Raw genomic sequence first — 12,850 nt, 5'->3', positions numbered from 1 at the left:
ACACTCTGGTAAATGGTATACTATGAATGTATACCATAAGGGGTGTAATTCTGTTCAGTCCTAATTCAGATTGAATTTCATCTAAATGTGAGTCATGGGTGGCCTTGTCAGCACCACGTGGCTCAACAAAAGTTGGGTGAATAATTATCGGCCGGACAGCGACTGCATCATACAGTACAAATGTGTAAATAGACCCTTCGTAAACCTTGATGATTATAGCTGAGCACCAGAGGATGGAACAAGTCGGGGAACAAGAAAATTAAAAAGGAATTTGCACTGCAAGAGACATCAATACATACAGTATTCTAGAGCTCTTTCGGAAAGAATGATTCAAAAACAAACATTCATTGGACCACAATGCTGTAGGCTTTGCAGGAAATCAAAGAGATATAAATTACCCCGAATAGTTGATAAGTAATCGTGTTTTGTGAAAAGTGAAATTAAGCTGATTAAATCATCTTTACTGCCAAAAAAGGTTAAAAAAGATGCTGTCACCTTGCCCATACAGAGTAAATTGAAAACATCTCTGCAAAAGACCCCCCCCCTCCCTTACCAGTGCTCCCTCGCCCCTCATTTCTCCTCTTCAGCAGACTACAATTCCTGGCACTTCTGGGTATGGTGGAGCACGTGACCTTCTCCCCTGTGACCATGCTAAGGGCTGGTAGCCAATTATTGGGCCCAAGAACTATCATATGACCAGGGGAATGCTGCCAATCCCTTACCCCAGTCATTTTAGTGCGGACTACAGAGGGAAAGGTGTGTATGCATTGGGGGGTGTGTTTGCGGAGACACTTGCACTTTGCCCTGCATTCTCAAGGTGACAGGATCTCTTTAAACTAGACTTCTTTCATACATGTCCATGTCATTGTTTAATTGATCTCTATATTTATTTGCCTAAAGCTAGAAATACTGGGAATAGATAATTCATTTGTATAGATTTTTCAATTACATAAAAAGCACAGCAGACCGTGAAAACCTTTATGTCAATGTGTCTGCTAGACAGCGTGAATAATAGCGATGACATTTAAATGTTTGAATCAAGCCATGCTTAATTATGAAAGTCATTAGCAAGAGGTCACTGCGTTACTATGGCCCCAGATAATGTAAATCTGTATCTAAGCTGTACAAGGATCCTTACCAACTAGATAGGAGTCTTGCAGCAGAAGGAGGAAAACACAAGACATGAACAGAACGTTAAACACGGACAAGTGCAATAAATGGTACACGTATGAGGCGCAAATGTAGTGGAAACAAACGCACAAGAGTGGCTGTCACAAATAAAATGCTTTATTCAAAGTCCCAAAGCATTCCTCATCTGACAATTATCCACAAATGATTCGGTATCTCGGTGTTTAATTGTATTATGTAGGTGACAAAAGTGAAAGGAGATTAGAAACAGACTCAGTCTATACAAAACAAATATATCCTGCTACATGAGAGTATCTGAATTGAAGACTTAGCTTCCTGATTTAAGCACAGAACCCTAAGGGCATGTGTCAATGGGCTTTTGGCTTGCGTTGATGGCATCAGCTTGCCATCACTTTGGGAACCTTCTGAGATGAATCAGAATTCATTAACAGTTGCATCTGACCTGCAGTGGGCTTCCTCCTGACCTGCAGCTGACCCGTTTCAAACAGGTATAACATTCCCATTGACCTGTATGAGAACGCAAAATCTGCTTGAAGCAAACAAAAACCCGTAGACACAGACTCTAAAGTTAGTCATACAAAGGGCAATTTTCAGTATTGCTAAATGCAGGACCCTGCATTCACTATACCTGGTCTCCCCGGGCCCTGTATTCACTATATCCGGTCTCCCCGGTCCCTGCATTCACTATACCCGGTCTCCCCGGTCCCTGCATTCCCTATACCCGGTCTCCCCGGTCCCTGCATTCCCTATACCCGGTCTCCCCGGTCCCTGCATTCCCTAGACCCGGTCTCCCCGGTCCCTGCATTCCCTAGACCCGGTCTCCCCGGACCCTGCATTCACTAGACCCGGTCTCCCCGGACACTGCATTCACTAGACCCGGTCTCCCCGGACCCTGCATTCACTATACCCGGTCTCCCCGGACCCTGCATTCACTATACCCGGTCTCCCCGGACCCTGCATTCACTATACCCGGTCTCCCCGGACCCTGCATTCACTATACCCGGTCTCCCCGGACCCTGCATTCACTATACCCGGTCTCCCCGGACCCTGCATTCACTATACCCGGTCTCCCCGGACCCTGCATTCACTATACCCGGTCTCCCCGGTCCCTGCATTCACTATACCCGGTCTCCCCGGTCCCTGCATTCACTATACCCGGTCTCCCCGGACCCTGCATTCACTATACCCGGTCTCCCCGGACCCTGCATTCACTATACCCGGTCTCCCCAGACCCTGCATTCACTATACCCGGTCTCCCCGGACCCTGCATTCACTATACCCGGTCTCCCCGGACCCTGCATTCACTATACCCGGTCTCCCCGGACCCTGCATTCACTATACCCGGTCTCCCCGGTCCCTGCATTCACTATACCCGGTCTCCCCGGTCCCTGCATTCACTATACCCGGTCTCCCCGGACCCCGCATTCACTATACCCGGTCTCCCAGGACCCCGCACTCACTATACCTGGTCTCCCAGGACCCCGCACTCACTATATCTGGTCTCCCAGGACCCCGCACTCACTATATCTGGTCTCCCAGGACCCCGCACTCACTATATCTGGTCTCCCAGGACCCCGCACTCACTATATCTGGTCTCCCAGGACCCCGCACTCACTATATCTGGTCTCCCAGGACCCCGCACTCACTATATCTGGTCTCCCAGGACCCCGCACTCACTATATCTGGTCTCCCCGGGCCCCGCATTCACTATATCTGGTCTCCCCGGACCCTGCACTCACTATATCTGGTCTCCCTGGGCCCTGCACTCCCTATATCTGGTCTCCCCGGACCCTGCACTCGCTATATCTGGTCTCCCCGGACCCTGCATTCGCTATATCTGGTCTCCCTGGACCCTGCATTCACTATATCTGGTCTCCCTGGACCCTGCATTCACTATATCCGGTCTCTCACAGTACACACAGCATGGATACTGATGCAGCTGGTGAGGGGACTACCAACAATGATGAATACAGTAAAACGGACTTGGAATGACGGACAAAGCCACAAGATAGTTATTGGACACTACCATAAGCTACCACACAAGGAGAGAAGCTAACAAGAATCCAACAATCCAGTTTTCCTAGTATCACACTAGCAGCGTGTCTTATTCACACTCCCATTTTACTGCACATTTAGACACCTATATGAATTAATAATAATGAGCAAAAAGCTTGTATCATGCATTTTCGCTCACCTTAAATCATAACTGCACCTTTAGTGTGAAGAACACATTTCCTGTCATTTTAATCTGGTCATACTTTATATGGATAGAAATTCAGCTGAGTCAGCAGGGACCAGCTGAATTTCGATCCATGTATAGGCAGGCTGGTTTTACATTTGTCAATATATTGAGCCAGCTTGCTGGAAAATTTTCCACTGGATCAGCTGGTTGGACAAAAGAAAATGACTCTTGTATGACCAGCCTTTGGGTGACAATGCTCACTCAATCCGTCTTACCGAAGGAAAGAGCCATTGTCATCACCCAGGCTGCTCTCCTGATAAGGCCTACAAAGCAGGACTGAGCCTGGGTTCACACTGAATAAGACTGTGAAGTCACAAGATTTCAAAGACGGATGTCAGTGTGACTTCAGGTACGACTTGTAAGACATCTGTGCAACTTCATGCACAGATGTCTATGCAAGTCACAGCCGAAATTGCCAAAAGGAACTACTTTTAAATTTGTGCGACTCTGATGAAGTTGGAACGGTTCAATTGCCAGTCATTGGGTGCGATTTGTCATGTGATTTGAACTGTCAAATCGCATCAGTGTGAACACAGGCTTACTCTTTATCTCCATTACACAGGGAGGGGGATTCGTAATTTACAGATGATAGCTTTGTTTGATAGGATTGTTTGTGCTTTTATTTCAACTCGCAGGAGGTGAAATAAAGTGGTTGTAAACCTCATACAGAGGGATATTCCTCTATAGTGTGTATTTGTCTCAATCCAGAGCACTAAGTGTAATTTCTGTCTGCTGCCTCCTTCCATGAATCACTTCTGACAAGTTTTCCTGACACCAAGAGAAAAATGGTGACGGGGATGGACCTCCAACAGATTGACAGCTCCAGCTCTGTTCCTGTGAGCTGTAGGAAGGCGGTGTGTCTCTTCCCTTTACTCATCTCTCAGAACTCTGCAGACAAGCTTTATAAATTCAGAACTTTGAACGGATGTAGAGAAGATCAGAAGAGGAGAGAAGACTGCAGATAAACAGGAACAACTTATGTAGGATGATTTGTTTAATCTCTGTGTATTACCTGAGGCCATTCACTTCATTGGTTATGTAAGGGTTTACAACCACTTTAAATTCTGGCAAGATCAACAGTTAATTTCTGTACCTATTAGGCCTCTCACACACAGGGCGTTTTTGAAGCCACTTTTAAGGGTGTCGGGTGTTTTGTTTCTTTTTTTGCAGATTCCGAACCCCCTTTATATTATCTTATGTGTCCATGCACACAGATTTTTAGAAGCTTTTAGTGGCAGGGTCTTTTAGGAGCTGTAAAAATACCCCACTGCCAGTGCGTCCAGGAGCAGCAGTTTCAGCAGAAAAAAACGTTTGACGTGTCTAAACGCATGTTGGCACTAGGTGCATTTATCTCTTGAAAGTTAATTTCAATGGCCAGAATAAATTATTATTCTGGTCAATTGAATTAGCGCCCAAGTGATTGATGCCTGTAAAAGCGCCTAAACACTTGGAAAAGCGTTAGATACTTTTACAAGCATTAGGTGTTTTTTTCTGCCAAAACACTGCTTCCATGAGGAGCACTTTTAAAAACATCCCGTGTGCATGAGGCCTTAAAAATGTTCTTGGCATGAAAAATTAAAAATAACTTAGGTAGCACATCCAAGGACTGGTTCACTGGTTTTTGGGTTTACAGTAGATGTCCTTTAATATTCCTTGTAAGATTTCAGTAGGTAACAAAAACAAATGGCCAAAGAACTAATGTCTGATTCTGATAACGGCTCTGTTTACAGAGAATTTTGTTTACGTGGGACGCATATTTGGGCTTTTAATCAACCACCCAAAGGTCAATTAACTTGGAGGAATTTGCACTTTAGACTTAGCTGCTAGAAGAGATTTTTTTTTTGTGGTTGCTTTAGTGTGAAGTTGTTGATGCTCAACTTGCCAACACTGGCCTGTAAATAGATGTATATTATAAGTGCTAAACACAAGGTACATAGAGGGAAACATGTCAGGCAGTGGAATTTAGGGGCAACTAACTGTAAAGTCTTAAAAGTGGACATTTGTTGCTATACATTAGCCTGTTTATATCTGTACAGTGCAATAACGCACGTGTCGTGTGTTAACTTTCATCATTTTAATGTAGCCCCACCAAGTGCCATTTGTAATAAATAAATGGCAGGGCACCAATGTGCATAATCTGTGTTGCCATATGTCACCGCACTATAACAATGTGAAGCCCGCCCCAATGGTTTCTGCAACAAGATATCACCTTTAACATATACAGTATAATTGATATGCTTTTGCAATACAAAGCCAGAATTCATTTCCTAAAACTGTAACACAAGTCAAACTTCTCTCCACCATGGAACCAGTGCTGGACAGGATTTTTTTAATTGTTAACCCTTGTATTGTAACTGGTTCACTTTTTTTTTTTTTTTTTAAAGTCTGCACAGTCTGAGGTCAAATTATTGTGATTCCCAGCAAAGTCCAGCAGTAAAACGTAACCACTTCCCGTCCAGCCCATGTATATAAACGGCTGGACAGGAGCAGTACAGTGGCGGGTGGTCGTTTATAAATGTCATCCCCGCTTCCCTGCTTGTGCGTGCTCCCTGGGAGCTCGCAGAACCGCGATCTGGTGCCCACTGTGTTCTCCAGACACAGCGGAACACTGATCGCTGTACAGGACCTCTGTGTGAGGTCCTGATCATGTGATCACTGATTGGCCAATCAGTGATCACATGAATAGTAGTAAGCAAGATGTCACTTCCTGACATCATTGCTTACTACGTGTGAAATCTGTGAATGATCACAGAGGTCACATGGTACAAGACTGTTCTCAACAACCTTGTACCATGTGACAAGCTGTGAGCAATCATAGCTCGTACAGTATTTCTCAATGGGTGCAGGAATGCAGCCAGAGAGAAGGAGAAATGATTGCTTTTACAGCCTTTATGGGTGTAAGAGCAATCAGTGTAAAAAAAAAAAAAAATCTTCATCACCCCCCACAAGTAGTACAGTGTCACTATGGTGACACTGTATTGCTAGGGTGATAATGTTAAAAAACAAAACATAAAAAAATAAAATAAAAATAAAATATATATATATTTTTTTTAATTGTCATTTTTTGTTATAAACTAATTTGGGTTTCTTTATTTATTAAAAAGATAACTGAATACATTTTGGCCAAGATTTATGAAGATTATTTGCCGTATTTTTCACTCCATAAGATGCACTTTTTTCCCCCCAAAAAAAGGAGGGAAAATGTCAGTGCGTCTTATGGAGCGAATATGGAGCGGCCGGTCCGGTATTTCCAGCGCCGCCGTGTCAGAATACCGGGCCGGCCGCTCAGCTCTGCAGCGGGACCTTATGGAGATGACTGCTGACCTTTGGAGAGGTGGGGAGCGGGTACCTGAATTTCACAGGTACCCGCTCTTACTTCCGCGGAGTTGTTCCTTGACCTTACCTGTTCCTCTATCCAGCGGCGCGCTGTCTTCCCGGCTTCTGTAGTGTGGGCACTGGGCTTGACAGCCGGGTGCCAAGTGCGCATGCGCAAGAAGCGGTGCTTTTTGTGAATGGTAAGGCGGTACCTGGGACACATGACAGATCCCAGAAGCCGCTGGACCAATCGAAAAGCGCAAGTGCTTCTCGCTCATGCGCACTGGCACCCAGCTGTCATGCCGAGCGCCCACACTACAGAAGCCGGGAAGACAGCGCGCGGCTGGATAGAGGAACAGGTAAGATCAAAGAACAACTCCGTGGAAGTAAGAGCGGGTACCTGTCAAATTAAGGTACCCGCTCCCCCCCCCCTCCCCAAAGGTCAGCAGTCATCTCCTGTGCTGTCCGCAGTCTCTGGTCATCCCTGTGCTGTCCGCAGTCTCTGGTCATCCCTGTGCTGTCCGCAGTCTCTGGTCATCCCTGTGCTGTCCGCAGTCTCTGGTCATCCCTGTGCTGTCCGCAGTCTCTGGTCATCCCTGTGCTGTCCGCAGTCTCTGGTCATCCCTGTGCTGTCCGCAGTCTCTGGTCATCCCTGTGCTGTCCGCAGTCTCTGGTCATCCCTGTGCTGTCCGCAGTCTCTGGTCATCCCTGTGCTGTCCGCAGTCTCTGGTCATCCCTGTGCTGTCCGCAGTCTCTGGTCATCCCTGTGCTGTCCACAGTCTCTGGTCATCCCTGTGCTGTCCACAGTCTCTGGTCATCCCTGTGCTGTCCACAGTCTCTGGTCATCCCTGTGCTGTCCACAGTCTCTGGTCATCCCTGTGCTGTCCACAGTCTCTGGTCATCCCTGTGCTGTCCACAGTCTCTGGTCATCCCTGTGCTGTCCACAGTCTCTGGTCATCCCTGTGCTGTCCACAGTCTCTGGTCATCCCTGTGCTGTCCACAGTCTCTGGTCATCCCTGTGCTGTCCACAGTCTCTGGTCATCCCTGTGCTGTCCACAGTCTCTGGTCATCCCTGTGCTGTCCACAGTCTCTGGTCATCCCTGTGCTGTCCACAGTCTCTGGTCATCCCTGTGCTGTCCACAGTCTCTGGTCATCCCTGTGCTGTCCACAGTCTCTGGTCATCCCTGTGCTGTCCACAGTCTCTGGTCATCCCTGTGCTGTCCACAGTCTCTGGTCATCCCTGTGCTGTCCACAGTCTCTGGTCATCCCTGTGCTGTCCACAGTCTCTGGTCATCCCTGTGCTGTCCACAGTCTCTGGTCATCCCTGTGCTGTCCACAGTCTCTGGTCATCCCTGTGCTGTCCACAGTCTCTGGTCATCCCTGTGCTGTCCACAGTCTCTGGTCATCCCTGTGCCGTCCACAGTCTCTGGTCATCCCTGTGCTGTCCACAGTCTCTGGTCATCCCTGTGCTGTCCACAGTCTCTGGTCATCCCTGTGCTGTCCACAGTCTCTGGTCATCTCTGTGCTGTCCACAGTCTCTGGTCATCTCCTGTACTATGTCTGCAGTCCATTAGTTCAGAATTTTTTTTCCTGTTTTCTGCCTCTAAAACCTAGGTGCGTCTTATGATCAGGTGCGTCTTATGGAGCGAAAAATACGGTATTTGCAAAATTTTATAATAACTTTTTTTCAAAATGTTTGGACATTTTCATTTATATAGCAAACAAAATAAAAATCCCAGTTTATCTGTCTCAAAAAAATGCTAAAAAATTCATATGGGTACAGTGTTGCATGACCGCGCAATTGTCATTCAAAGTGTGATAGCGCTGAAAGCTGAAAATTGGCCTGGACAGGAAGGGGGTAAAAGTGTCCGGACTTGAAGTGGTTAAGGAAGATATGCAACTAAACAGAGTGGAACCATGCACTAAGCACCAATTTTAAATCATGTCATCAAATATTTTAAAGTATGTGTTGTATTGTAAATGGTCTATAATGCAACAGTCAAACATCATATCTTCCTTCCAGTAAACCTGTAGTTCACCTCACTATAATAAGACAGCCTTCTATATACTAGGGTATATAAACTGTCAAACTGTACCTTTCGTAAAATACTGTCCAACTGCAAATCAATGCTTTACCCTTATGGGAAAAAATACCTACGTCTGGGACATGATGATGCTCAGAGCCTGACGGAATTTATTGCCTGGCCCAAACACTGTCACAGGCAAGTGGTAGGGTCTGCTTAAAGCTATGCAAATATCAAAATTCAGAAAGTTGGTATATGCATTGTAACTTCTATAGGGTCTGGCAGAACTTTTCAGAGCTACAAAAGGTACCATTCCACAGCTTATGTTCGGTAATATCTAGAGAGCATTTGATTAGCAGTTAGGCTTGCCCTCTTATTTGTACTCATTGGGGCCAAAAGGAGTGCTTTCAGGGCTTGTTGTGGATGTCTGCCAAACACTTCTTAAGGCAGTAAATAAATAACAAAGAACCCCTCAGCCAATGCCACAGGCAAATTAATGGGGTCTGCCATTGCTTATACAACCATTAGGTATCAACACACATTTTGCCAACCAGATTGAGCATGATAAGGGAATGATTGCCTGACTGCGATCTAACATCTATGGCTAGTTTTGTATGAAGCTCTAAGATTTAGGGTCATAAGAAACATATCTGTAGAGAGGCTCAAACACTTACTCCATGCAATGCTTTGGGGAGGAGCTGCTCTGGTAAAATTCATCTGCGTCGTAGAACTCATCTTCACTGCTGGAGTATGAAAAGTCTGGGACTGTGTTCGGTGACAGATTGACGTGGCTGGGGGAGGTCAAACTACTGCTGGGAACAGACTGACCACTTCCTGTCAGAAGAGAACAGGCACAAGTCAACAACATGATTATATGATGCTGAGGCCTCCTCCTGGATACCAAAGATTCATAACAGCTTATTATAAAAAATCTGTTGCTCGGCAAAATTCCTCCGTGAGTAGCCTGGGATGGAAGCAGCCACTCCGATTCCTGTGCCATATAAAAGCTCAGGGGCAGCATCCACCTATAAGGCTAGATATTAATGCCAGCACTTAAGAGTTGGCAATGCAACAAGGGGCATTGGGACGGAGTTGAAAATTTTTATCAGATTTTCAAATGTTCTGTATTAGGAGTGTAAAGACTTGGAAAGCTGCAGTTCATGTAATAACCTGTGGACATTAAAGGAGAAGTTCACCTTTCATAACATGTTACACCCATATTCAGGCTCCCGATCCCCGCTTTGACAGCAAGAGGGGGATCTTCTCCCCCCTCACTAGCTGTCAAATTTTTAAAAAATGCGGCAATGCGGGGCTCAATCCACCCAGCCGTGTTACTCATTCACAGCATTAGGTGAATAAGAGACTACAAGTTCCAACAGCCTTAGCAGCTGTCGGCTTGTAGTCCTCAAAGAACTACCACCGTGGTAGTTCATTCAAGCTTCCTGTCAAAATATCTGCTCAGGGGGCTGGGATATAAAAAAATGTTTAGAATACTTTAATGGCGCTTTAAATTGTTTGGAGCAGACCTGAACTCAGGAAAACATTGTTACTTCTGCAACTTTCTTTTCCTACTCCCAACCCAAAAACAGAAACCGAAGCGTAAAAAGAGAAAGCGTGAAAGAGATTTCTTTCATTCAGCCTGCCAGCTACGGTTTTCTGACAACTGGCACATACAGCTGTCAGAATACCCAAAACAGAGCCTGCATCCAACTGGGTGAGTTTGCTGTTTGGCCAGCAATTATTCCACCCAGCTCCTTCAACAAGCACACGGACATGATTTTGCCCAGCTCGGTGGAACCAACAGGGTCACCCGTGGCTTGAATTTCGGAGGATTTAGCTGAAATCAGCTAAAAGTCGAGCCGTGTATAGCAGCCTTTACCTCTGGGTCCCATCAGACTGCTGCTTCTGACAGCTCTGGATCTGAGTTGCAGTATCAAATTGGGATCTGCATGAAGTATAGGCACTGAATGGTTGCTTGGGCCAATCAGTACCACACAAATCCCACCTCTACCCTCAGACCCAGAGTACCAGAAAGGTAAAAGGATGATGGGAAAAAGCCTGTTTCACTTAACAGGTAATCAATCAAGGTGCTTTACATTTTATTTATGCGTAAGGTGCAATGAGGAAGGGCAGGAAGAGCACTGGTAAAAACAAAGAATTTTATTTCAGTTTCATATTAATGTAAAAAGCTTTCTGGTTTCATTTTAGCAGTGCTACAATTGGCGATTTACTTGGAAATGCAGGACTCACCTGTGCTATTTGGAGTGGGAGTCAGATGGCTTCCGAGGCCAGTTCCTACTGAACCGACAGCCAACGACGACGGCCGCTGCTCACCTTTGCCAACCTGCACAGCCTCTGAAAAATAAAAATCCCAGTCAATGAGCAATGTCAAGGGGCCTACCTTTACTCCTGCTCATGTACAGCATAAATAATAGTTATTTTGTGTAAAGTTCTTAAACAGGATAAGTGAAGCCCATGAGTCAACTGCTGAGGATATCTATCTTACACAGTAAATGTGCTTAAGGACTCATCATACAGGCACAGAGCCCTGAGAGTGTGCAGAGCCTTTTGTTTATATTTTTTAGTAGCATGTAGCTGCGTACAGCCAGCCTAAATAATTGAATACAAGCTCACCTGAACAGCCGAGTTTGACAGCTAGACCGGCGGGTGCATGGCCCCTGGCACAGAGCCTGTGCTTCCAGGGCCGTGTTCACCTGCCCATTTGTGCTTGAGAAACTTGGCTGTGTGGGTGAGTCCATACAGCTGATGTTCAACACTTTCCTTTTTTTTTTATTATTATTATTTATCACTAGAGTGTATCTTCTAAAGTGGTTGCAAACCTCTGAAATGAAAAATGAACAAAGCATATCCTTCTGTAGTGTATACTTGCCTCACTCCAAAGCACTTAGTGTCATTTCTGTCTGTCTCCATCTGCTATTTGCATGAGTAACTACTGATGGGTTATTCTAAATCCAAGCAATCACGGGTGATGGGGGAGGGAAGTTGCCAGCACACAGCCTGTTATTAACAGCGTCAGCTGTGCAGGTTTTCCTATGAGACTGGGGGGAGTTGTCTGTTCCCTCCACTCAGGTCTCAAATTACTCTCTCCTCTCTGAGCTGTGCAGTGTGTGACATCAGATCTGCTGTCTCTGGAAGCTCAAAAATACTATATAAAAGTATGCACTTTGAACAGCTGTAGAGGAGACACAGCTACAGATAAAAAAGGTCCAACTTATGTAGGGAGAAGTTATTTCTTTTGTGTGTATCACCTGAGGCTAGTCACTTCATTGAGTATATGTAAGGGTTTACAACCACTTTAAGAATAATTTGCCAATGAAAACAAGGAAACAAACTGAAATATAAGCTCTACCTGGCAATGGAACAGTTTGTGTTGGCATGGTTCGAACTACAGCTGGCTCCAATGGACTGGGCTGGTAAATAGAATCCACAGGATTTATAGTGCTCTATAAAAGATAAGAGTAAACTTAGGTTGGAGAGTCTGCCTAAGCTTATCCAAGACAGTATGAGCAATCAAAACTTCAATGAAGACAGATCTGAGGACAGGCAAGCAATTTTCTGGGTTCAGATCCCTGCTACCATCAAAGAAATTGCTTTCATAAACTTGATTAACTGATGCTGAAAGCATTTTTAATTAAATTCTCTTGGTGTACAAGAAAAATATGAAATATAACGAATTACACATCACTTTTCAAGAATATCATCTCTACCTTATGTTTAAGAAAACTGCTGACCCAAAGAAAGCTTGCAACTAGTGAATGCCAAATCCCTGACTAAAATATTTCTTCCTGCCAAATTATTTTCAAGTAGTAAAGAAAATATAATGATGAGGTTTGAAAATTACACAGTCAAAAAGTAGGTCTCCTTTGAAAAAAATAGTGTGCGATACATCCATTTAAAAGCCCACCATACAAAATGAACCTTTGGCCAAAGTCCCCATCTCTTTTCAGGGAGGTGTTTGATGAATCTAAAGTAAACCTTTCAAAGATGAAATATTGGGGGCATACTTGTTTTGGATGGGTGACTAATGGGTGGACTGCCAACTCATGGGGCCCCTGGGCAATAGGGGATCATGGGGCCCCTGTGTCCTTGCCCAAACTCA

The 12,850-nt window shown here is 45.2% G+C and overlaps 1 protein-coding gene across 7 annotated transcripts in view; it reads right to left on the bottom strand.

The window, feature by feature from the left end:
• OSBPL9 (oxysterol binding protein like 9) overlaps nucleotides 1–12,850 on the bottom strand; it is a 175,388-nt gene that overhangs the window by 25,673 nt on the left and 136,865 nt on the right. For all 7 annotated transcript variants that reach the window (XM_089684473.1, XM_089684471.1, XM_089684472.1 and 4 more), the window contains 3 exons: nucleotides 12,101–12,194; nucleotides 10,981–11,085; nucleotides 9,405–9,564 (listed from right to left, as the gene is read on the bottom strand). In XM_089684473.1, the coding sequence (XP_089540599.1) occupies nucleotides 9,405–9,564; nucleotides 10,981–11,085; nucleotides 12,101–12,194 (359 nt within the window). The remainder of the gene's footprint in view (nucleotides 1–9,404; nucleotides 9,565–10,980; nucleotides 11,086–12,100; nucleotides 12,195–12,850) is intronic.

The sequence above is a fragment of the Staurois parvus genome, unplaced genomic scaffold (assembly GCF_062004578.1).
Source record: "Staurois parvus isolate SC_StPar_1 unplaced genomic scaffold, SC_StPar_1.0 ptg000347l, whole genome shotgun sequence".
Lineage (NCBI taxonomy): Eukaryota > Metazoa > Chordata > Amphibia > Anura > Ranidae > Staurois > Staurois parvus.
Note: the sequence above shows the minus strand (reverse complement) of the source record. Positions and strands in the feature narration are given on the sequence as shown.